Source organism: Mya arenaria, chromosome 2 (assembly GCF_026914265.1).
Source record: "Mya arenaria isolate MELC-2E11 chromosome 2, ASM2691426v1".
NCBI lineage: Eukaryota > Metazoa > Mollusca > Bivalvia > Myida > Myidae > Mya > Mya arenaria.
In genome coordinates, this window is record NC_069123.1 from 29,981,869 (window position 1) to 30,004,848 (window position 22,980).

The window sequence follows — 22,980 nt, forward strand, 5'->3', positions numbered from 1 at the left end:
GACAAAAAATAACGAAGTTGTCAATACGATCAATCTGTGTGGTGCAGCTTTAAGATAATAACTACAATATATACACAGAAGACAAAAAGAGATTTTTCAGGCTTTGAGAGTTTTGGCTTATTCCAATCACTGTTCATGACGTTAAATATTAGGGATGCAAACGAATGGCAAAGTTGATATTAGAATATTCGGTAATTCTTTCGATCAAATATTTGAATATTCGATAACCAAAATACATCTTTAAGAAGTTGTAGTAAACTATTATTATCATTCGCTTAAGTAAAAGCCAAGGCATTTTAATCCTACTTTGTCGTAGCAAGTATGCCCCAAATGAGCCTCTGAAATTCCCCATTTTTACAAAGAAAAAGGTAATACATTATGAACAATCAAAAATCAAAATCGAATAATTCCGCTGCCTTTATATTGTAAAACAATATGAAATTAGATGGGTTGCTAATCATACCAAACCAACTCGGGAACTAGTAAAATATTAAAACGAAAACATATGTGAATTTGATTATTCTTTTGTACATCAGTAGAGGAAATATATCCTAAAAAGCTACACTATACAGTTACATTTCAAAGCAAGAACAGTGCATCGAAACATGGAAAACAGTTAACAGCACATACATGTAACTACATTATTGTAGCACATGCCATACATAGTATCACGGCGATTTGAGCGATGTTGCACAGCTTAATTTGCAACCAAGACAGCACATTAGTGTGAAGGCCGATTCCTTAAATCCTTAATTGGCAAAGGCATTTAAATTTAGTGAAAAAAACATAAAAAATTGGTGTCACTTGTCCAATAGCCAGTTGTAAAATTACTGGGACATTTTATAGTACCCGACGATATGTCCCTTAATGACATATGACGCGTGTTTCATGTATTGTCATCACATTCACACCTCTGGCATTAGGGGCCAATTATTGTAAAAACATGACAAACAAACTTTATAAACAATAGCAGCTTGTAGGTCAAGGTTTTTTTTATTATTCTATTTATTCAACATTTTTTTTCGAATAATAGAATACCGATTTTGACATTCGAATACCAAACGTTTGATCAAATATTTGAATATTCATTTGCATCCCTATTAAATATCACTATAGATCATGCTTAAAGTTTCAAAACCAGTATACATACCTTGTCAAGATAATTTTCAACCAAACTCTTGCACTCGGAGGTTAACTCTGTCGGCAACTGTGTACACAGCTTCTCTATTTCAGTCTTAATCTCTTCCTGTACGGAAAGTTATGAACACTATGTAACAACACTTTCATTTGACAGTAAACTAGATATGTTGTTATAGATGTGCCGCTTTTGAAAAACGATGTCTCGTCTTAAACGGGAAGCTGAAGCGAGATTATTTTCAAGTAGGGGCTAAAATAGTTTTTAACGGTAAGTAGTTTTTGAGTGAATGTCAGGACAAAGTTTGCATTAATAAAATTAAACAAGGGGAGATAACTCTGAAGTAAAGTGCTCCAAAGTTATCATTCTTGCAAGGTGCACAACTTCACATCACGCTATCTCTGTAAAATTTACATTATATAAAAATGAACAAAGGGAGATAACTCTGAAATAAAATGCCCCAATGTTATAAATGCAGGGTGTACAACTTCGAATTGCTACCTATCTAAGTACCAATTTCCAATAAATTGTGTCAAGCAGTTTTTGAGGAATCACATGGACAAAGTTTGCATTATAAAAATAAAAAATGAACAAGAAACGCCGCAATGCGACGAAACCAGGTTTTTAATTATTGACAGAAGAACTTCAGCCTGTGTCTGTTTTTCTATTTTTAGTAACAGTGACCTTGAACTTGACCCTAGGGACACAATCCCATCAAAGGTATCCATAAACTCTTTCTATAGACCAAGTTTGGTCAAGATATGTCAACCCTTACTGAAGTTATTCAGTTTCAACCGTTTTTCTATTTTTAGTAACAGTGACCTTGACCTTGAACCTAGGGACCCTTAACGCAATCCCATGAGAGGTATCCATAAACTCTTCCTAAAGACCAAGTTTAGTCAAGATATGTTATCCCTAACTAAAGTTATTCAGTTTCAACCGTTTTTCTATTTTTAGTAACAGTGACCTTGACCCTAGGGACCCCAAACGCAATCCCATGAAAGGTATCCATACACTCTTTCTATAGACCAAGTTTGGTCAAAATATGTCATCCCTAACTAAAGTTATTCAGTTTCAACCATTTTTCTATTTTTAGTAACAGTGACCTTGACCTTGAACCTAGGAACCCTTAACACAATCCCATGAAAGGTATCCATAAACTCTTTCTAAAGATCAAGTTTAGTCAAGATATGTCATTCCTAACTTAAGTTATTCAGTTTCAACCGTTTTTCTATTTTTAGTAACAGTGACCTTGACCTTGACCCTAGGGACCCCAAACGCAATCCCATGAAAGGTATCCATACACTCTTCCTATAGACCAAGTTTGGTCAAGATATGTCATCCCTAACTAAAGTTATTCAGTTTCAACCGTTTTTCGATTTTTAGTAACAGTGACCATGACCTTGACCCTAGGAACCCCAAACACAATCCCATGAAAGGTCTCCATAAACTCTTCCTATAGACCAAGTTTGGTCAAGATATGTCAACCCTAACTAAAGTTATTCAGTTTTAACCGTTTTTCTATATATAGTAACAGTGACCTTGACCTTGACCCTAGGGACCTCAAACGCAATCCCATGAACGGTCTCCATAAACTCTTCCTATAGACCAAGTTTAGTCAAGATATGTCAACCTTTACTGAAGTTATTCAGTTTCAACCGTTTTTCTATTTTTAATAACAGTGACCTTGACCTTGAAACTAGGGACCCTTGACGCAATCCCATGATAGGTCTCCATAAACTCTTCCTAAAGACCAAGTTTAGTCAAGATACGTCATCCCTAACTAAAGTTATTCAGTTTCAACTGTTTTTCTATATATATGGATATGCGAAAATTCTTGGTCTTCATGGATATGCGCGCAGTGATTCAGATTATGTTAATAGTCAAATAGGTCTTTAAATAGTTCTAAGGAGAGTGAAGCATTATTTCTTGAAAGGTGCGTGAAAACTGTTTTATGGTGACACTTGAAGTGAGAAAAGTTAATTAGCGTTCTAAATATTGCCACAAGACAAGGTTTCCATGATGCTACATACGACAGTCTTCAACAAGGGAGGTAATTACAATGTGGTGACCATTAAAAAGGAATTCCATACGGGCATTTTATCTTCGCCCGTGGGCAAGATAAGAATTTCTAGCCTGGTTAAATTATTGGATCTACTTATCTGAGGTGGGAGAAATCACTATCTTTCTTAAGTTCAAAATATCAATCAATTCCTTTAAGTAGTTTTTGTGTTAGGCTACAGACAAAATTTTGGTGAAGAAAAAGACGAAGAAGTATAAGAAGAATAATGACAATTTCATTATGTCTCCTTTTTAGTCGAAGGGGAAACATTTTAAGAAAAGTAATAAGAAATACAGTTTGTCTCCCTTTTAGTGGAAGGGACACAATTACTAAACAAGGGCCATAATGTCAATACATTTTTTAACTGCTATTTGTTTCCATTTAAAGACCAGAAAAACATGTTAAGTAAATCATATCATAACAAAGTGGCGTTTATTTCTCTATTCCGATGAAATAATAAAACACTGCCCATAAGCTCATCAATGTAAACAGGTCAACATGAAATATACGTTATGGGGTTAGTAGGTGCCTCGAAAAGGGATATCCGATAAAAGTATCGAAAACTAGTAAAAAAATCAACAAACCTTTGAAGCATTGTTCCCCAGAAGAACTTTGATGTAATACAGGACAGTGCCACACAACTCACACTCCATCGATGGTCCAGCCTTTTCCTTCACTGCAACATATTATTATTAGAAGTTTATATTAAATAGTTTCGATTGATTCAGAAGGCAAATTCAATTAAATAACTCTTCTTGTTTGTGGCCTTGTATTTTGAAAATGCAAGGGGGAATGGTTCCTGTCTTCTTCCTGTTAATTTTAATGAAAATCAAAGTAGAACTGTTCGACGTTAATATTCTGCTTAGTCATTGTCAGTGTACGACAAGTATAGGTTATGTGCATATTATCACTGGTAACATGAAGATGTAAAAGGTTTCAACACTTTGAGCTATGGAACAGGTTTAAATTGTAGCTGACAACAGCGAAGGCAGTGCTCCAGCTAGGCCTAAATAGCAGGGGGGTACAATCCTTGTACATTCAAGGAGACAGGATCCAATGGTTATACATTCAACAAGACAGGATCAGATTCTTGTACATCCAAGAAGATAGGATCCAATTCTTGTACATTCAAGAAGACAGGATCCAATTCTTGTAAATTCAAGAAGACAGGATCCGATTCTTGTACATTCAAGAAGACAGGATCCGATTCTTGCACAATCAAGAAGACAGGATCCCGTTCTTGTACATTCAAGAAGACAGGATCCAATTAGTGTACATTCAAGAAGACAGGATCCAGTTCTTGTACATTCAAGAAGACAGGATACAATTCTTATTCATGTTTATCGTGAAAGTTGAATTTTTTAAACACACTACCTTGTACGTTATTCTCAGTTTCTTTCCCAACTGATGGCAACATGAGAGGCAGAGTGTCTATGGGTTTCATCAAGGGGGAGATAACTACATCGGTCCCAAGGCTTGACGATGTAAGGGCAGGACAAAGGCCAATTTCCTGACAAATCGTGTTGATGTCGATGTCCTTGACCAGCATATCAATAACCTGAATATTTCATAATTATAGGTTTTGTTTGAATTGACTTATTACACAATAATTGTTAAAGTTGTTATTATTACACTATGGGCCAAGTTAACAACTTTATTTACTTCATCATTATTAACTTTTAAATCTTTACTCCTCTGGTAGTTTAATGGACACACTTGTTTTTAACAAGATATATGCCAATTGTTTCAACTTTACTTGCTTTTTCAAATATGTGAGCCCATCGTTAAATATTTCATGTTTAAAAGTTAACAATGATATATTTATCACATTGTTAACTTTAACAAAGTTCTGAAAATCGCCCCAACATTAATCATTCTTATTGGCATGATGGTATGCAAGAGTGTGGTCTTACGCTGTGGGCAAAACAGCCATGCTTTCAGTAAACATGTTTGCAGTGAAAATTTGCTGCTTGGTTCCAAACAAGTGATATAAAACAAAACAGTTCGATAACTAGAGTTGGGAATCAGTTCCAGTTTGACTATCGATAATCGGTTCCACTCAAGTAACCAACTATTGAAAGTCAAATCGTTTTTTGACAATACCGTAATTGTAGTTTTATTCTTGTACAATAACTTGTAATCCTTAACTATGCTTATGTTATGCGTCTGTTTGAAGTTATTTAGTGCCGTTGTTGCTTTCGGCCATATTGTTAATGATAACAACTGAAAACTTCCGAATGAATAAACAAACTCAATGGAGTAAATTTGGGGAAATTAACCGAACGCAAATAATGAGAGGAAAGAAGAACTAGAAGCGCCGCAATGCGACGAAACCAGGTTTTTGTTATGGGCAATCAGAAATTATAGCCAATTAATTTGTTGTATGAGCAAGTTCAATCTGCAGCTTCATATAAGCTATATTCACACTAAGATTCATCACTATCCATCAATTCTAACTAAGTTGTTGGGCAGAAAAACATTTTTCTATTTTTAGGAACAGTGCGACGAAACCAGGTTTTTGTTATGGGCAATCAGAAATTATAGCCAATTAATTTGTTGTATGACTTTATCTTTACTTTTATCAAAAAGAGACGTAACTGAAAATTACTGTTGGCGGAAACCATTTTTCTATTTTTAGTAATAGTGACCTTGACCTTAGCCCCTTCCCACTCAAAAGCAATTCCAAGCAAGCTCTTCACATAAGCTACCTACACACTAAGTTTCATCAATATCTATCAATGCTAACTTATGTTATTGGGCAGAAACCATTTTTCTATCTTTAGTAACAGGCGACCTTGACCTTAGCCCCACCCCCCTCAAAAGCAATCCCAAGCTAGCTCTGTACATAAGCTACCTACACACCAAGTTTCATCAATATCAGTCAATGCTAACTAAAGTTATTGGGCAGAAACCATTTTTCTATTTTAAGTAACAGTGACCTTGACCATTTTTCTATTTTAAATAATAGTGACCTTGACCTTAGCCCCTCCCCACTCAAAAGCAATCCCAAGCTAGCTCTTCACATAAGCAACTTACACACCAAGTTTCATCAACATCGGTCAATGCTAACTAAAGTTATTGGGCAGAAACCATTTTTCTATTTCAAGCAACAGTGACTTTGACCTTCGCCCCTCCCCCCTCAATAGCAATCCCAAGCAAGCTCTTCACATAAGCTACCTACACATCAACTTTCATCAATATCTATCAATCCTAACTAAAGTTATTGGGCAGAAACCATTTTTCTATTTTTAGTAACAGGCGACCTTGACCTTAGCCCCTCCCCCCCTCAAAAGCAATCCCAAGCTAGCTCTTCACATAAGCTACCGGTACCTACACACCAAGTTTCATCAATATCTGTCAATGCTAACTAAAGTTATTGGGCAGAAACCATTTTTCTATTTTAAGTAACAGTGACCTTGACCATTTTTCTATTTTAAGTAATAGTGACCTTGACCTTAGCCCCTCCCCACTCAAAAGCTATCCCAAGCTAGCTCTTCACATAAGCAACTTACACACCAAGTTTCATCAATATCTATCAATGCTAACTAAAGTTATTGGGCAGAAACCATTTTTCTATTTTTAGTAACAGTGACCTTGACCTTACCACCACCCCCCTCAAAAGCAATCCCAAGCTAGCTCTTCCCATAAGCTACCTACACACCAAGTTTCATCAATATCTATCAATGCTAACTAAAGTTATTGAACAGAAACCAATGTTTGCCGCCCGCCCGCCCGTCCGCCCGCCCGCCCAACGACAACCTCATTCTAATAACCCGGTTTTCGTTGAAAACCTGGATAAAAACAACTCGCCAGTTGAATCGATGATCGATTATAACCAAATATAATTGATTGTTGCCAATTTCAGGCCCAACCAATCAATTTTTCGATTATAATCGATCATCGGAACATCACTATTGATAACATTAGGTATACGCTTGCCCTAGGGCAAACATTGCTGGAGTACACGCAGAAAACCCACTCCTTTGGCTTGGTGATCACAAACCAAACTCAATTACGCCCAGGCCAGGAATCGAATCTCAGACATCATGAGAAGCAATGTGCTAGCCAGGTGACCATAGGTTTATCGAAGGAACCAATTTTGTAAGTAACTAAGTACTGAGGAGCTTTAAAGGGGCTTATTCAACCTGTCACTTATTTTTGTATTCCTAAATATAAACAAATAAACTCACCAATGCTGACAAAGCCCCTTTAACACAAAAACCCATGGGATAAATCAAATTCTTTATTCTTTCAATTTTTAAAGCTGCACTCTCACTGCTTGTCAGTATTGACACTTTTTAATTATTTGTCTCAGAATCGGCTGATTTAGGCATAAATCGGCATAAATGCCTTTAATTCAGTCATATAAGATAATTCACAATAAAACATCTCAATTGTTTGTTAAAGAGGAAAAATTCATTTTTGGTTAGTAACGCTGTTAGCCATAAAATATAAATTTTCGAATGTAAATATGACAAGCAGACTTTTACACAAACATTACTCATTTAAAGGGAAAAAAAAAAAAAAAAGTTGTCAAAACTACCTATATGTGAGAGTGCAGCTTTATGATTTTAACCAGAATATAAACACAGAAGACAAAAAGTGATTTTTACAGGCTTAGCAATTAGGGTTTATTCCAATCAATGTCCATGAAGATAAATATCACTATATGATCATGGTTAAGGTTTCAAAACCAGTATACATACCTTGTCGAGATAATTTTCAACCAAACTCTTGCATGTGGAGGTCAACTCTGTCGGCAACTGATCACACAGCTTCTCTATTTCAGTCTTAATCTCTTCCTGCAAAGAAAGATATGAACATTTAATTATGTAACTACACACCTTCATTTGACAGTAAACTAGAAATGTTGTTTTAGAAGTGCCGCCTTCGAAAAATAATGTCTCCCCTTAAACAGGAACTTTGAAGAGAGATAATATTAAAGTACGGTAAGGGGGAAAAATAGTTTTTTACGGTAAGTAGGTTTTGTGAGTAAGTGTCTGGACAATGATTGCATAATAAAAAATAAACAATGGGAGATAATTCTGCAATAAAGTGCTCCAGAGTTATAATTCTTGCAAGGTGCACAACTTCACATCACTCTATCTATATATGTTCCAAGTTTCAATCAATTCCTTTCAGTAGTTAATGAATAAGTGCCCTGAAAAATTTACATTATACAAAAAAATGAACAAAGGGAGATAACTCTGAAATAAAGTGTCCTTATGTTATAAATGCAGGGTGCACAAGTTGTGCATTTTAGATGCTATTTGGAGATAAACTATGTGACATTGACAAATACACTTTTGCTGAGCCAAAAATGATACATTATTTTATGAACATTTTATATAGTTATAGCAATCAATTTGAATGTGAATATAAACTGAGGTGTGTGGTATGGCATAGTTTTTGTATCAGGTGTTATGAAAAGTATCACTTCTCCCTAAAGTCTCCCCACTTCTCCCTAAATTGACTGAAGGGAGAAGTCACTTCTCCCAAAATTTTCAGCCTAGTGAGAGCCCTGTCAACTTTGAATTGCTACCTATGTAAGTACCAAGTTCCAATAAATTGTGTCACACAGTTTTTGAGGAATCGCATGGACAAAGTTTGCATTATAAAAAATGAACAAGGGGAGATTTCTTTGCAATTAAGTGCCCCAGCATTATAATTCTTGCAAAGTAAAGTGCACAACTTGACATCACTATCTTTATTTTTATAATTATCAATCAATTCCATTATTATAATAAGTAGTTTTTCTGTTATGCTATAGACAAAATTTGGGTGAAGAAAAAGAAGAATAAGTATAAGAATAATAATGACAAATACAGTATGTCTCCCTTTCAGTTGAAGGGGAGACATAATTACTTAACAAGGGACATAATGTCAGTACATTTTTTAACTGCTATTTGTTTCCATTTAAAGACGAGACAAACATGTTAAGTAAATCATATCGTACCAATGTGGCGTCTATTTCCCCATTCCGATGAAATGATAAAACACTGCCCATAAGCTGATCAATGTAAACAGGTCGTCAACATGAAATTTACGTTATGGGGTTAGTAGGTGACCCGAAAAGGGATATCCTATAAAAGTATCGAAAACTAGTAAAAAAATCAACAAACCTTTGAAGCATTGTTCCCAAGAAGAATTTTGATGTAATACAGGACAGTGCCACACAACTCACACTCCATCGATGGTCCGGCCTTTTCCTTCACTGCAACATATTAAGATCAGAAGTTTATGTTAAATAGTTTCGATTGATTCAGAAGACAATTCAATTAAATAACTCTTCTTGTTTGTGCTCTTGTATTTTGATAATGCACGGGGGACTGGTGCCTCTCTACTTTCTATTTAAAATGAAAAGTAGAACTGCTGGATGTAAATATAGTGCACAGTCATTGTCAGTGTATGATTGGTATAGGTTATGTGCATATTGACACTGGTAACATGAATATATAAAAGGTTTCAACACTTTGAGCTATGGAAAAGGTTGAAATTGTAGCTGACAACAGCGAAGGCAGTGCTCCAGCTAGGCCTAAATAACAGGCGGGAGTGCCCTGCTACCCTTTTCTGGCACCCTGCTGCTTTTTACTATGCCCCGCTGTGCCCTTTTGTTTGTCAGAGCTGCATTTGATGGTTATAAACTTAATTTGATATATATTGGACATATTGTCAAGTGAACATTTTTAGAATTAAGAATAAAAATAAAAAATATGCATAATTTTGACACCCAACTAAAGATAACAGCTAAGATATTTATAACAAACTATTAGTATTGAAAGAAGTTACAACACAAACACAATATGAATAAGACATTGACCCTTGAAGTGCCCCATTAAGACTCACTAAATGGTCAATAGAGGTGCCTTTCTGACCTAGCACCCCACCCTTTTCAAATCCCCACTCGAGCACTGCGAAATTGACAACAATTACAATGCTAAGACTATTCCATGACTGTGATTCTTCTTTTTTCTTTCCAAACACAGACACAACAAAACAATGGTGACACTAACAACAACGATGCCAAGGCTACGACAGTGACTCTTCTTTTTGGCTTCCAAATACTGAATTTTTACCAGAATCCTCCGGAATAGGAATGGTCATCATCGGAGCTCCACTCTTGCACATCTGGGCGAGTGCACACGCAGCACGAGGATCCATTTTACTTTTCAATGCGCTGATAATCAGGGGAGCGTACTCTTTCATGTACTTCTCACATTGGGTCGTGTACTCGGCAGGGACATAAGCACAAATTTTCTCGAGCTCGGCCAATATCTCCTCCTGGAATGGAATTTATATGGAATCTGGTTAAAATTATAAGTCACTTATTCCACTTATACCTCCTAGTTATAATTCATATAATTTTTTTTAAATTGATTGTGAAGACACTCCAATCAGTTATCGAGATAGAAACCAGCATGTACATCCTTTTTGAGAGGCCATGAGAACGTGCTCCTTTGTAGTGAGGATTGACCTCGCAACCTCCTGGATGAGAGGCTGCAAATACAGTCAGAACTTATCATTAAGTAATTCCTTGGGCAGATATTCATAAATATTTGTCAATTATCTTACAATGTATATGTAAGCTATCACAGGAGTGAGAAATACCCCCAACACGCCCCCTGCACACAGCAAATAATTGAGATAGAAAAATCAACATAAGGGGAATTGTTTTATATAGAAACAGAAGGTATTAATTTGGGACTGGGAAAAAGTTATAAGACCTGTGTCATATGCATATAAGCACCATTCCATAATGATAAACCTGTAAGTCTGACCTTGACCTTTGACATAGGAAGAGCAGTTGCTATATATTGCTACATTTGCTAAATGTTTAATGGTCAAAACAAAAATTAGCACTTTTTTTAGGAGCATAGACCTCTAAAATTTGGCAATTATAGCGATATAGAGCCATTCATGAATATGTCTATAGGTTTATTGAATAAAAGGTTTAAAACAATATGAACATTATATGGATTGCCAAAACAAGGCTATGTTCCCCATGTCAAAGGGCCTTTCCATCATTCCTAAAAAGTAAAAAAAAAAACATTGATGGTTTATAACGCTATCTCTGTCTATTCTTCTTGTTAAGTAACTGAGTTTAGTTTTAAGTTCAATTTTTTTGGCCCAATGATATCAACATTATACTCTTGGACTCATACCGATAATTGCTATCTTTTAAATTTGTCACTTTTAATATTTGAAAATTGGACAGGTTTGAAGCTCAGTTGGGTCGTTTCCTTAAATGAGGTGAAGTATTTGTTTTAACAATTCTGGAAAGAAATACATGTAATGAACAACTGGTGTAAATATGGTCTTCAAAACCTTCCTCGTATGTAAATTAAAGGAATGAATTGCGTGATTGTTGTCATTATTGGGGATATGAACGCAGTTGGGCTTGATAATAACACACTTTAACCAGCCAAAATGCATACATATCCTGATAATGACTTCAATCACGCAATTCATTCCTTAAATATAATACATAATTATGAAGGTTTTGAAGACCGTTTTAAACCTTTGCTCCATTAACCTAAATGGGGTTTTTACCACCTGTGACCGATAGGGCCCACTTGTGTAACAAATGTGACAACAATATAGATAAAATTATCAGTTAATTCTGAAAATTATCCAGAGGGGAATAAGAGACATTATCACATAGATCCAAAACCATGAAATAATAGCTCTCTCTCTAACACAAAACAGTTTATTTGTTATAAAATGAGTTATTATCTTTTGCATTTAAGGAAACACGTGAAAATGATCTGTTACAAAACAAGTCATGATTTTGTATTTAACACTATTAATGGTTGATTTAAGAACCAAAGGAAAAGTACACTGTTGTATAATAAAAACAAGAGCGGTCACAGACAGCCATATCCCCCGCCTCATGGGGCTTTTTTTGTAACGAAAGCCAATCAATGGTAAGGGTAGTTTCTCAGGAACATAAGAAATGCGTAAAATTAAGAAAGGGCAATAACTCTTTCAAAAAAGGTCAAATTGCAAAAGCCTGACAATATGCGCTGCGTCACTTTATAGTCATAAACGTAAGAGGAGTTGTGAAGAAACCAATTTTAAATGTAAAATAAGCAAAGGGCAATTACTCTTTTAAAAATGGTCAAATCAGGAAAGCCCGACAATATGCACTGCTTCACTTTATGATCATCAGTCTCTGAAAGTTTGGTAAAAATCACATGAAAAACGTAAGAGCAGTTGCGAAGAAACCAATATTAAATGTAAAAAAAGCAAAGGGCAATAACTCTTTCAAAAATAGTCGAATCGGGAAAGCCCGACAATATGCGCTTCTTCACTTTATAATAATCAATCTGTGAAAGTTTGATAGAAATCGCATGAAAAACGTAAGAGGAGTTGCGAAGAAACCAATTTTAAATGTAAAATAAGCAAAGGGCAATAACTCTTTCAAAAATGGTCAAATCAGGAAAGTCCGACAATATGCGCTGCTTCACTTTATGATCATCAGTCTGTGAAAGTTTGGTAGAAATCGCATGAAAAACGTAAGAGGAGTTGCGAAGAAACCAATTTTAAATGCGAAGAAACCAATTTTAAATGTAAAATAAGCAAAGGGCAATAACTCTTTCAAAAATAGTTGAATCAGGAAAGCACAACAATATGCGCTGCTTCACTTTATGATAATCAATCTGTAAAAGTTTGGTAGAAATTGCATGAAAAACGTAAGAGCAGTTGCGAAGAAACCAATTTTAAATGTAAAATAAGCAAAGGGCAATAACTCTTTCAAAAATGGTCGAATCGGGAAAGCCCGACAATATGCGCTGCTTCACTTTATGATCATCAGTCTGGAAAGTTTGGTAGAAATCGCATGAGAAATGTAAGAGGAGATGCAAAGAAATGAATGTGGGCCGGACGGACGCACACACACACACACACACACACACACACACACACACACACGGAATCGCGCCTACCATTACTATTTCCCCTCGCCTTTTCAAGGCGGGGGATAAAAAAAAGGCCATTAGGGGGAACAGGCAATGCGATGGGGGGGAGGGGAAAATGTGATGGGTGGGGAATATAATAATGCCATGCGGGGGGAAGGGGGCAATGTGATGGGGGAGGGGACAATGTGATGGGTGGGGGATATAAGGGGGCAATGTGATGGGGGAGGGGACAATGTATAAGAGGGCAATGCGTGGGAAGGGGGCAAAGTGATGGGGGAGGGGGCAATGTGATGAGGGGGGAATAGGTAGGGGAATGCAAGTTTGTTTGACAGTTTATGAGAGTGAGACAGAGGTGAGGCTGAAAGGATAATAATAGGAGTACTGGGAGGGAGAAAAGGGCTTTACCCTACCCCCCACCCCACACACACCTCTTGGCTGTTGGATTTACTTGTTTAAATTTATACAATTATTTTCATAATTTTTGCAACTAATGTTATGCACATGTTACCCTCTTCTTTAAACAGGGACTAGCAAGGCAAAGACATGTCTTGCAATGAAGGAGATGTTGGGCCATATAAAATCAAATCTATGTTAAACGTCAGGCTGCTTTTATAACATAACCATTCAATACATAAAAGATAAAAGAAAATCTCTTTACACTTGTACAATAGTCCCAAGTTAAAAACACTGGATCCTAATTTCAGGAGTAATCAACTTTATTCCTCTGTATAATAGTTCTTTAGCAGGCAAAAATAACAGTACATGAAAGTATAACAGTACATGAAAGTGTAAACCAATTAGAAGAACTACTGCTAATGGTCACCTTGGTGATAATTAATATGCTCAAATTGGTGCATGTCATGAGCCTGGCATTTGGAAAACGATAAATAAGGGTATTGTCTTCTGACTCTTCATAAAACTTTTTCCATTTGTGCGACGGACATAACATATAATCAAAGTAAGTGATGACTTACTTGGTTTTTATTAAAACGATTTGTTTTATTGTGTTATTGTAAATAAAAACTTATTACTTATTAGGTATATCGTATCTTAATTTATATATTTTTTTTGTTTTTAATTTAGAACAATCAAATATTTACACCATGAACAGCACAATACAACAGAAAACATGGAAATATCGCAAGATTAGAAATGCTTGTATTTTTATTTTAAAAAATCTGAACAATTGTGATTTAAAACTAAAACAAAAGAAATTGATTATGAAATTATATTATTGTTGAGTTTTTTTCAAACATTTCAGCAAATTCAGAGAAAAAAACACTCAAATCCAAGACAGCCATCATGAACCATTCTGACATGGCTAATGGTACAGAAGTGCTTGCGTTTGACACAGGGCATATTCTGAGCCATGAAGTCATGCTTACAGCGCGTCAAATGCATCATATCACCAGTGCATATATCGGACCAGTATTTTTTGTCCTTGGCCTATTTGGAAACCTCCTTTCAATCGTGATTTGGCGGAAGAAATTGATGAAATCGTCGACAGGGACATACCTGATCGCTCAAGCGGTTAACGATATAGGTGTCCTGATATTTTTCTTCCTAACGGACAGTCTCATTGAGCTAGCACCATGGGTGAAGATGTCGAATATATTTGGGGTCGTGTATGCATACATTGGCTACCCGATGTTCTATTTCTTTGTTGTCAACAGCATCTGGACTCTTGTTGGAGTCACAATCGACCGATACGTCCAGGTCTGCTGGATCGATCAGGCAAAGGTAATAACAGCTTCTTTTTTTTCTCCAAATATTGTTAAATATTTAAAAAAAAAATCATTATTTTTTCTTTTATCCCTGTTTATTCTTTCTTTGTTATCATTTTAAAATACTATCTGTATATATTGTCAATTGTAGCGTTCCAACAATTATCGATTTTGAAGTTTTGAAAAAAGGGGGGGAAAAATAATACTAGATCTAAATACTAGTATGCCGATTTCAGTTCGATCTAATTACTAGCATGTCAATTTCAGTAAGATCTTATAACTATTATCCTGGTAACAGTTAAATCTTATCACTTGCATGCCAATTTCAGTCAGATCTAACAACTAGTGTGCCGATTTCAGTTAGATATAATTACTAGTTTGACAATTTCAGTCAGATCTAACAACTAGTGGGCCAATATCAATAAGACCCAATTCCTAGTATGCAAATCATTTTCATATATTGAACACTTGAACAGAGGACTCACTTTAGAACTTTTACTAAACTCATTTCAATTAATGTTTGTATTAAATTTCCAATCATGTAAGATCCTCTATATCTTCCCTCTGCAGACACTTTGTAACGAACGGGCAGCTCAGATCGGAGTAGCGCTAATTTCCGTCCTCAGTTTCATCATCAACATGCCACACTTCAACACTTATCGAGCGGTTCCCAATTACGAGCGGGACGCAAACGAGACAGCGTATGAATATACAGAGTTCGGACATGGTGCTGGATCGCAGCTTTACGAATTCTGGATCCACTGCATGTTTCTAGTTCTTGCTCCATGGGTCAGCATCATGTTCATGAATATGGCCATCATCTTCCGTGTCGGCCAGCTTAACAAGTAAGGCATTGCAATATGGTGACATTTCAAAAGTTAAATCATCTTCACAGGGCATTCGTTACATATTTCTTTATTACTTGATTGCATTATGACCAATAAAAATTTGTCAATTCCAACAATGCAAGTAAGCAAACATAAAGCCTAAGTCTTAGTTAAAGATCCTTTGTAGTTTATATGTCCTCACAATAACTGTATTTTATCCCCACTGATTACACGTCTTCATAATAACTTTAAATCATCTATACAGCTTTTATGTCTTCATAATAACAATTTAAACCACAATATTTTTTTCAGGAAAATGCTGCAGATGCGTGGAAACAAAGCTCAGAAGCGAGCCCAACGTAAGGAAAACCAGATGACGAACATCCTCCTCACCGTGACCTTCACCTTTCTTGGCCTTATTGCTCTTCAGTGCGTAACTCAATGTTTCTTCATGATGCAACCAGAAAACGTAAGTTTTAGCCTACAGATTAGTCTTAATAACTGGTTCATTTTAGGATTGTGAAATGAGTTATTTCAATATCATCCAACTCACACCCATTAGGTCATCATTTAGCAAGAATATACTTGCAGCAGAAAATGTTTGTACGACTGAGTGGCCACCAATAAAACTATACTGTACTCAGGATCCAAAACCTGGCCACATATTTCACTAGCATTTGGAGTCAGAGATTAAAAAGCAAGACTTAAAATTTTGAATATTAGTTTCATTGTTAAATTGCTATTTCAAGATCAATATATTTAGAACTTAGCTGCATATGTTGAAATTTATCATATTTTACAAGTCTGAACTTTAGGCTCGAACTTCATATCATTGGTTAACATGGGACCATGACAAAACATCATTATTGAGTACACTAACCTATCATTCAAAAAATTAAACTAACTAGAAAAAATATTTTCCTTTCTGATGTCAGTCTTATATGCACTATTTACAACTGGTAGCTACCACAGTTAGAATTACTTTGTTTCGAATAGATGAACTTTGAGATGGTCAACGAAGCTTACTCCGTGGCCAAGCTTGGAATCGTGATCAACTCTTCGATCAACTTCATCCTGTACTGCGTCACAGGAAAGCGATTCCGAAATGAGCTGCGCCTCATGCTGTTCCGTTTGACCCATATAAAGGCTCTTGTTCCGCTTCCCGGCACCAATGACCTCTACAATAGTCAGGACCCAGATCTTCTAAGTAGCAGTCCAACGATCAGTAAAGATCGTAAATGTTCCATCTCGACGGTGGAAAAAGATGCCGATAGTCATCCGTAAAAAAACCCATCAAACCAATGAAATTCCCATACTTTAAATATTTAGACTAGACTTATCAATTGTTTTCACTATTTAAACTTCAAATTATATGCTAAACAGTGGTTGACAGAGATTTATCAGAGATATTAAAATTACTCTGTTTGAAAAAGTGTAGCAACAGTAATGCTTAGTACATATTTTTCTATTAAGACTAATATTAAGACCCGATTTGCTTTGTTAGGACTCATAAAATGGCATAAATTGATTTGTTAACTCACATAAAAGCATCATTGGCTTTTAACAGGACATATCTCTGTTAAAACTGTTAAAACTCATATCACGACATAATATGCTTTCTTAAGTCTCAAACAACAGCATAAATCTATGTGTTAAGACTCGTATAACAGCATAATTTGATTTGTTTCAACCCATATAACGACATAAATTTATGTGTTAAGACTCATATAACAGCATAATTTGTTTTGTTAAATCTCATTTAACGGCATAATTAGATTTGTTAAGACTCATATATTGGCACGATTTGATTTGTTAAGACTCATATATTGGCATAATTTGATTTGTTAAGACTGATATATTGGCATAAATTGATTTGTTAAGATTCATATATTGGCATAATTTTAGTTGTTAAGACTCATATATTGGCATAATTTGATTTGTTAAGACTCATATATTGGCAAGATTTGATTTGTTAAGACTCATATATTGGCATAATTTGATTTGTTAAAACTCATATATTGGCTTGATTTGATTTGTTAATACTCATATATTGGCATAATTTGATTTGTTTAGACTCATATATTGGCATAATTTGATTCGTTAAGACTCAGATAACTGCATAATTTGAATTGTTAAAACTCATATAATGGCATAATTTGATTTGTTCAGACTTGTATATTGACAAAATTTGATTGGTTAAGACTCATATAAAGCACTATCTTATTTGTTTAATCTCGTATAACAGCATAATTTGACTCATTTAATGGTATCATTTGCTTGGAACCGGATTTTTTTCTTCATTTTATGCTAATTTCACTTTTTTGTTGTTCACAGCAGCTGAATTTGTTACAAATGAAAAACATGTATGAGAGCTGTACAGTATGGGCGTGACTCATGTTTATTTCATGTTTACTTCATCAGTCATACCATACCTGTCATTAAAGGAATGCATGTTTTGATGCCCAATTTGCCATTGTTTTGAATTGACATGATGCTAAGCTGCACTCACATCGAACATAATAATTAAAGGGGCATAATGTAGTTGATGCAAATAAATAAATAACTAAGGAATTTGTGGCCACTTAGCTAATGCACCAGTCAATTGTAACCATGGCCCCCCAAGGTCCGGTGAATAGTGGGGACTTTGACTTTCAGTCCAGCAAAGTCCGGTAAAATCACCGCCAAATACCCCCGCACCCCAGGGACCCTAGGTTATGCCCATTCCCCGCTATTTTTGGCTCGAAGACAAAACCTGCCCAGTCACACAGCACTGCGGGGCCACCTGGAAGGTAAAAACACGGCCCATTTCCCTGGCTATCCCCGGTATACCCCTGCACCTCGGGAGGCCGTGGTTACAATTGACTTGTGCATAATAATTTAAAAAAAAAACATTCATAAGGCTAAATCTTTCTATCTGTACACACATCATTTTGTTTTTGTTTATATCATTAACGTCAAATGAGTTAAACATGATAATTCATTAAAATAAAAAATAAATGTTTATGCATCAACCTATATTCTGTGCCTTTAAAAGTAGTTTGAAAAAATTATGTTATTTTTTATATTCACCCTAAAATCGTTTTGCCACTCAATTTTTTATTTTTTTCTCAAAATCAATTTTTTGGTGTAATAGCGAAAAAAGGTTGTGCTGAAATTTGTGACTTAACTTTTAAGATTTGAAATATTTTAAAATAATTATCAGCCAGCATATTGTACAATTGTTTCTTTAAATCATTATTTAATTTGATTCATCAGTTTCGACAAAATTCATTTGATTGCGAAATAAAACATCCATGGACATTTCATTTTATCATAAAGATGCAATTTAACTAAAAATCTTGACTTTATGATATTTCCACATTTTTTTTTTCATGCTCAATGAAAACATGGCTCCATATTATTCTTTGCATCCAGGCTCGAAAAACAAAGACAAAACATAAAAATACTGACATTCACAAGATTAATATTAAGGAATTTATCTAATAAGATCATTTATTTGGAGCAATAAAACACGAACACTTAACCTGTTTTGCTTATTTTCTATTTCACACAAATTGTGTATTAATCATTATCGAGTTTATGGGCAGTCTAAGCAAATACACCAATTAAATAATATAGCTTTAAGGACCTATCTAACAATGCTGTCAATAGTAAGGGAAAATGTGTTGGGCATAAGAACACAACATGGTAATCAGGTCAACCAAGTTTCAGAACAATCCAGCTAAAACTGTGGAAGAAGTTTGCTCCATAGCTTTTTTGCTTAAGACTGAAAGAGCAACTCATCACTTAACCAACCATATGGTGCCTCCATTTATAACTATATATGATATAATGACTGTCCCATAAATCATGTATACACCTAGAAAATATTGCTGAATAAGACCAAGTGCAAGTCATGAATCACAAATACATATTAAATTTAAGTATTTAGACATAAATACGGTAATTATCAAGCAATCTATGACGTCACTTTTTTCCCATAATTCTCTGATAGGTGGCGCTGTTTATAGTTAAGTTTCATTGCTATGCATGCCGCAAGCCAAGCGGTCATTGCTTATAGTTTAAATTAGTATTAGACAAAAATGGCCTCTGGTGGTGCAAATTTGAAAAAAGCGGTGGACATTGAGGGTTCCATCTGCAAGCTAGAAGAAAAAGGTGAGCTAATTAACTGTGAATTGCTGGAACTTACTCCCAGAGCTAAATTGACAAAGACATTAAAAAAACTTTTATTTTCTGTTTTGTTTTTCTGCGTTGCAGCTTCAATGCTTACGAGCTTCTATGATAATTATAATTATGTTCTCTTGACCTCATAAAAAGGACAATGCATGGTTTCAACACAGGAAAGAGATGCAAGCATGAATCAAAATCAGCTAACAGTTACACAGGGTACATGCCACATCCCCGACAGTGGAAAATTTGCCCTGAATTCTAAACCATCCCGAGTCAACCGAGCTATCTACACAATCAAAGAACATTGTGAAATAAATAAAACGCTTGTAATTTATCAGATGTAATGTATCAGATAAGATGTAAACTAGCAGTCTTTCGCAATTACCCATTAACAGCTCTGTGAAAGTTCTGACTGCTTTCCTAAACAAGAGCACCGCGAAACGGAGCATTATACGCCCGAAGAAGATTCGGCTTGAGGTCTTTAATAAACATTTAGGTTATGCTAGTATACTGCTTACTAGGTGTGAAGTGTTTACAACAAAGGCTTAAACTTCCAATATTGAAACGGAATTGCTAACGCCCCCCAGTGAAATTAGCCTTTGAGGTACGGACCTGGAAAGCATGCTTGACAAATCCTTTTAATGTAGAGATGATTTGTATAAAGTTATTTGAAAATTGCTTTAGTAGTAACCCAGTTATGGCCTGGACATGGAATTGCTAACGTCCCCCCCCCCATGGTGATTCTAGTGTTTGAGGTATGGACCTGGTAATTGCGCGCGACACATCCTTTTAATGTAATGATGCTTTGTATAAAGTTATTTGAAAATGACTTTATTAGTGACCAAGTTGTGGCCCGGACACAGAATTGCTAACGCACCCCCATGGTGATTCTAGTGTTTGAGGTATGGACCTGGAAATTGCGCGCGACACATCCTTTTAATGTAGTGATGATTTGTATAAAGTTATTTGAAAATCGCTTTATTAGTTACCAAGTTATGGCCCGGACACGGAATTGCTAACGGACTGACAGACGGACGGACAGACAGACGGACAGACAATGGAGGCCATAACATAATACGACCCTTCAGGCGTATAAAAACAGAATACATAAGAAATTCACTGCTTACCTTAGAACATTGGTTGCTTACCTTAGAACATTAACTGCTTACCTGAGAAATTTTGACTGCTTACCTGAGACGCATTGACTGCTAACCTGCAAAACTTTGACTGCTTACCTGAGAAATTGACTGCTTACCTGAGATCATAAATTGCTTACCTGAGAAGCATTGGCCAGAAGTTGTTCCAGCCGTTGCACTACAATGATGCAGATGTCACATCCATCTCCTGCCTTCAGTGGTTTTGCTTGAATATCGACTGGAAAAATACATATTTTTTACATACAAGTCATTTCAATAGACTGCTGGTCAATTCAAGGACAATGACATGCATCAGTTAATTGCTAGCTTACAACAATACCATAGCTGCTCATTTACCACAATGGCATCCAGTTTCTAACTGCTAGCATACAAGAATGAGATATCTTTTATTACGGTTAGCTTACAACACTGGCATACGGTTGCTAGCTGCTAGTTTGCAGAAATGCCATATGGTTGCTATCTGCTAGCTTACAATGATGAAATACAGTTACTAACTGCTAGCTTACAACTCTGACATCCAGTTGCTAACTGCTAGCTTACATCAATGAAATGCTATGCTAGCTAAAATCCCCTGACAAACATTGAAAGCCTGAAGTTAAGTATTACTTTCTTTTTTACAATGACACAATTGGTTGACATTCTTGCTGGGAGAAACATTATTCTTAATATGAAATTGAAAAATATGTGCTTTTAAGGGGCTAGACACCAGTTGGTCCAAAAATTTGGCAAATTCATTATTTCCTCAAAACAAGCCCAGAATTGTCAATGTGAGCTACCAGGAGGCCGATAATACGTCACTTTACATGATTAAAATAATAAACGCAACAATCATGTTGCTGTCTCATCTGTGTTTCCCCGTTTAAAACAGCGCATAAAGAATTCTGAGTTTAAATCATATCTGTTTATGAGTACAGATAAATATACCGAAACTATTTTTAAATTTACTGGGATTTACGTGGTAGACAACTGTAGTAAATTTTGATTTGGAAAAATGTGCAAAGTCTGCGAAAGATGCATGTGTCGTAAGCGATGTGATACATCAGTAGTACACAATGATATCAATTTTATGTAAGTTTTTGACAATTTTCTTTTTTTGTTGCAATGGTGCTATCTTGCCCCAATATCACAAAAATACTTAAGTCAAATCTCAAACTCAATCTCAACTCATTTTACCACATACAAGCATCTATTATTCAAAACATTGCATGTTTTCATACTTTTTGTATACCTATTTTCTCAGAGAATGTGTTATTGAAAGATTTTGACAATTTTCAAAAATGCCATATGGTTGCTAACTGCTAGCTTACAACTCTGACATCCAGTCGCTAACTACTATCTTACATCAATGAAATGCCATGCTAGCTAAAATCCCTTGACATTTTGCAAAGAAATCTTATTCTAGAGCAAAAAAATATACATAAGTAATTGTTAAAAGGCAAAGAATTGAACTCAAGTACATTTTTGGCTATAAAAAAGTTTTCAATTGGAATCTAGACCAAAGGTTTTGATCAACATATTCAATGAAAGGATGGTCTTTAAAAAATTGTAACAACATATTTCTGTTTCCAATAAAGTTTGTATTATATGGTAAAATGAGTTGAGATTGAGTTTGAGATTTGACTTAAGTATTTTCATTATATTGGGGCCTGGTGTCTTACCCCTTTAAACATTGGAAGTTCTTACCATCAAGAAGTGCTTTAGAACACAGCTTTATTTCCTGGCAGACAGCAACAGGATCGAGCTCCTTGGCGAGAAGGCTTAGAACCAGTTCTAGATACTCATCCACAAAAGAACTGCACTGGTCCTGAAGATCTTTTGTCATCAGCTTTTTACATACGTCATCTATAAGAGACTTAATCTCTTCCTGTTTGATAAGAAAATATTAGATGGAGTAAAAATATTGGGTTTAAGCCTTGGAAATACTGTGACATTTGTATAACATTGGGTCGATTGTTCAGAACAATTTTAAAGTTAACATTGTTAATCAT

General features: G+C 35.5%; 1 protein-coding gene across 1 annotated transcript in view; it reads right to left on the reverse strand.

Annotated features, from left to right (window-relative positions):
• Positions 1–22,980, reverse strand: part of LOC128208756 (uncharacterized) — a 58,341-nt gene that overhangs the window by 19,839 nt on the left and 15,522 nt on the right. Inside the window, exons 13-20 of the mRNA XM_052912318.1 lie at positions 22,676–22,856; positions 21,112–21,209; positions 10,274–10,478; positions 9,320–9,411; positions 7,904–7,999; positions 4,572–4,755; positions 3,782–3,873; positions 1,151–1,246 (exon numbers count right to left, since the gene is read on the reverse strand). Of these exons, the coding sequence (XP_052768278.1) occupies positions 1,151–1,246; positions 3,782–3,873; positions 4,572–4,755; positions 7,904–7,999; positions 9,320–9,411; positions 10,274–10,478; positions 21,112–21,209; positions 22,676–22,856 (1,044 nt within the window). The remainder of the gene's footprint in view (positions 1–1,150; positions 1,247–3,781; positions 3,874–4,571; positions 4,756–7,903; positions 8,000–9,319; positions 9,412–10,273; positions 10,479–21,111; positions 21,210–22,675; positions 22,857–22,980) is intronic.